Source organism: Corvus brachyrhynchos, unplaced genomic scaffold (genome assembly GCF_000691975.1).
Source record: "Corvus brachyrhynchos isolate BGI_N302 unplaced genomic scaffold, ASM69197v1 scaffold137, whole genome shotgun sequence".
In the NCBI taxonomy this organism is placed as follows: Eukaryota; Metazoa; Chordata; class Aves; order Passeriformes; family Corvidae; genus Corvus; species Corvus brachyrhynchos.
Genome location: NW_008238830.1, coordinates 200295 through 202909, shown reverse-complemented (window position 1 = coordinate 202909; position 2615 = coordinate 200295). Strand labels below are relative to the sequence as shown.

The 2615-nt window shown below is 49.3% G+C and overlaps 1 protein-coding gene across 2 annotated transcripts in view; it reads left to right on the top strand.

The window, feature by feature from the left end:
- The first annotated feature begins 15 nt into the window (after nucleotides 1-15).
- The window catches only part of FKBP6 (FK506 binding protein 6), a 19248-nt gene continuing 16648 nt past the window's right edge, over nucleotides 16-2615 (top strand). The window contains exons 1-2 of one of the 2 annotated variants that reach the window (XM_017738130.1): nucleotides 16-980; nucleotides 1515-1717. In XM_017738130.1, the coding sequence (XP_017593619.1) occupies nucleotides 827-980; nucleotides 1515-1717 (357 nt within the window). In that variant the 5' untranslated portion in view covers nucleotides 16-826. The remainder of the gene's footprint in view (nucleotides 981-1514; nucleotides 1718-2615) is intronic. The other variant, XM_008636727.2, reaches the window with a different exon arrangement.

Below are 2615 nucleotides of genomic sequence, written 5' to 3'. Positions count from 1 at the left end.
AGCGAAAATCCTTGGAAGCGTGGGCTGGAGTGAGGGTCTGGTGCTCGTCTGTTGTCGCCTGTGTGAGGTTTGTTCTGTGTGGCTGGACCTGAAGCAGGTGCTGAGGGAAACAGGGCAGAGCCTGTTGGGAAAGATCCCCCAAGCCTCTAATGCTGAGGTGCCGGTGGCTGACAAAGACCACAACAAGGACTTAGAAGTGCTGGTATTATACCGTGGTGTGTGTCTGTTTCAGAGACTGTCTCTTCTCCTTACCAGTATTTTAACAGTTTGATACCCTGTTTAACTTCTTGTGGCTGACACATTAAATGAAAAGGCATTTTGACCTTGAGGAAAGAAGGATTTCTAGGGCCCACCTGTGCTCACAGAAGTTTGAAGCTGGAAGTGGTTCCTGAAGTGCAGGGCCCTGGTGCTGTGTCAAGAGAGGCCCATTACAGTATTTTCTGAGGCAGAACTGGAGTTACAGATGCAGAGCTTGGGCTGGTGGTACATTTTCCCCCTTGTTCGTCTTTCCAGAGCTCCAGCTTTGGTTAGGGAATACTTTTGAAGTGTTTCTGCATATAACTGGGGAATTTTAATTTGCTCAGCTGAAGTTTCCAATTCTTAAAAGCGCAAAATCACATCTCTTAATTAGCTCAGGACCGTGGAGCAGCTGCTTTGTCTGGGAGTGATGCTAAAACACACAGCACTTGGCTGCTTGGATGTGACCAGGTTTTTGGTGTAAAACACAAGGGTTTGTGCTGCCTCTGCTGTTCTATAGCAGAACAGAAAAAGAGAAACAGGATAACTGGGTGGTTACAACTCCTGGTGTGCTCCTGATGTTGCCATTATGGGATATGAAATCAAACTCTTGCTTTTTCCCTTCTCCCCACTCCTTGCTTTGGGCTGCACAGTGAAGTACTCCGGGTACCTGGGAAACTGGAATAACCTCTTCTGTTCAAATGAAAGCAGCAAGTATCCAAGGCTGATGAAACTTGGAAAAGGTAGGTTTGAGCCACAAACTTTGTCCTGGGGCTTAGGATTGTATTAAGACATTTTGGGACCTGGGGTTGTATTAAGTCATTTCAGTTTAAATGCTGTTTGGTGTCTTTAGGTCGTTTGAAACCTTTAACGCTTGTTCATGGAGCCCAAAATCCTCCTGATTCACACAGGAGATGGAATCTGGACCTGCTCACCCTCTGCCTGAGGGTGGTAGGGAGGTGTTTTCCAGGCTGGACAGGTCTTGGAGCATGCTTGTCTAGTGGAAGGTGTCCCTGCCCTTGGCAGGGCTTGGACTGGATGATGTCTAAAGCCCCTTCCAACTCATCCCACTCTGGATTTGTGATACCATGTGCTCAGTCCCACAGCAGGCTGCCCCAATAATCCCTACTGGAGCAGCTGGCTGTTGCAGTTACTGAGACAGGAGCTCCCAAGGATTTTTTTCCTTCTCCTTTTCTGCTTAAGGAGGAATCAGTGTTTGGTGTGTGAGGGCGGTTGGTGTTTGTGAACCTCACCTGTGCCACCCCTTGTTGTGACAGACATCACACTGTGGGGGCTGGAGATCGGGCTGCTGTCTATGACCAAGGGAGAGACTGCGCTGTTCGTCCTCAGACCAGAATACGCCTACGGCCAGCGGGGCTGTCCCCCCTCCATCCCCCCAAACACCACGGTCCTCTTCAAGGTGGAGTTGCTGGACTTCATAGACTCAGAGGAATGCGACGCGTTCTTTGAGTTGACTTATGTGAGTTCCCTTAATATCACTTGAGACCGAAATCTGGAGGGTGAACCATCGTTGTCCTGTCTCCCAGCTGCTGTGGCTTGTGTGTTGCATGTGTTCAGGTGAATGCAGGTGCAAGTATGCAGTCCCTGGGCTCCCAGCTCTGCTCTGATCCACATACCTACCTGCCCTTTGTGTCTCTCCATGCCTCGCTCTGTTTGCCCTCCCATGCAGAGGGAGAAGGCGGGTGCTGCCTTTGTTTGCTCCTGTGTACTGGATGGAGGCAGTGGAATGGTTCTCATTTATTTTTAGTTTTATCAGAAACCCCTCATGGTTGCACTAGAGGGCACCAACTTCCAAGAATTTCTTTAAGGAACAATAAGGAGCTGTATGTAACAATCCTCTTCAGTCTGCAGTGTTCCAGCGCCCCACCAGCCCCCACCCTTTGTCTCTGCCTCTTGGCTCCTCTCCCAAGTGTTCTTTTCCTGTTCTTTTTCTCCCTGGTGAGTTACTGTACTAGTGTTAATTCACCTTTTCATGTCGGGGGCTTTGGGCTATGGTTGTGGGTCAGTGAGGGGAGGCAGAAGCTAATGGGGGAGTCCCTCCAGCCTCTGCACAGGCAAATTTTCCCCCAGAGCCCTGTGAGCAAGCCACACTTGTTGCACTCCCTCCTTGCCCACCCTTTTTGGCTGACTGATCTCTCTCTGAGAGAGAGATCCAGAAGAAATCCTGTCTCTCCATTTTCATCTTTTTTTAAAATTATTGTTGGGGTTTTTTGTTTTGCTGGTTAGTGTCTTTGGGAGTGTCAGGCTGTCCCAGAGCTGGCCTGAGAGCAATTAGAGCAACGGAACCTTTCAAGCAGCTTTGTGCTAGTGGCTGCATTTGTGTTAACTCAGCTGTGTGCTGAAAGACTTGGGCAAGT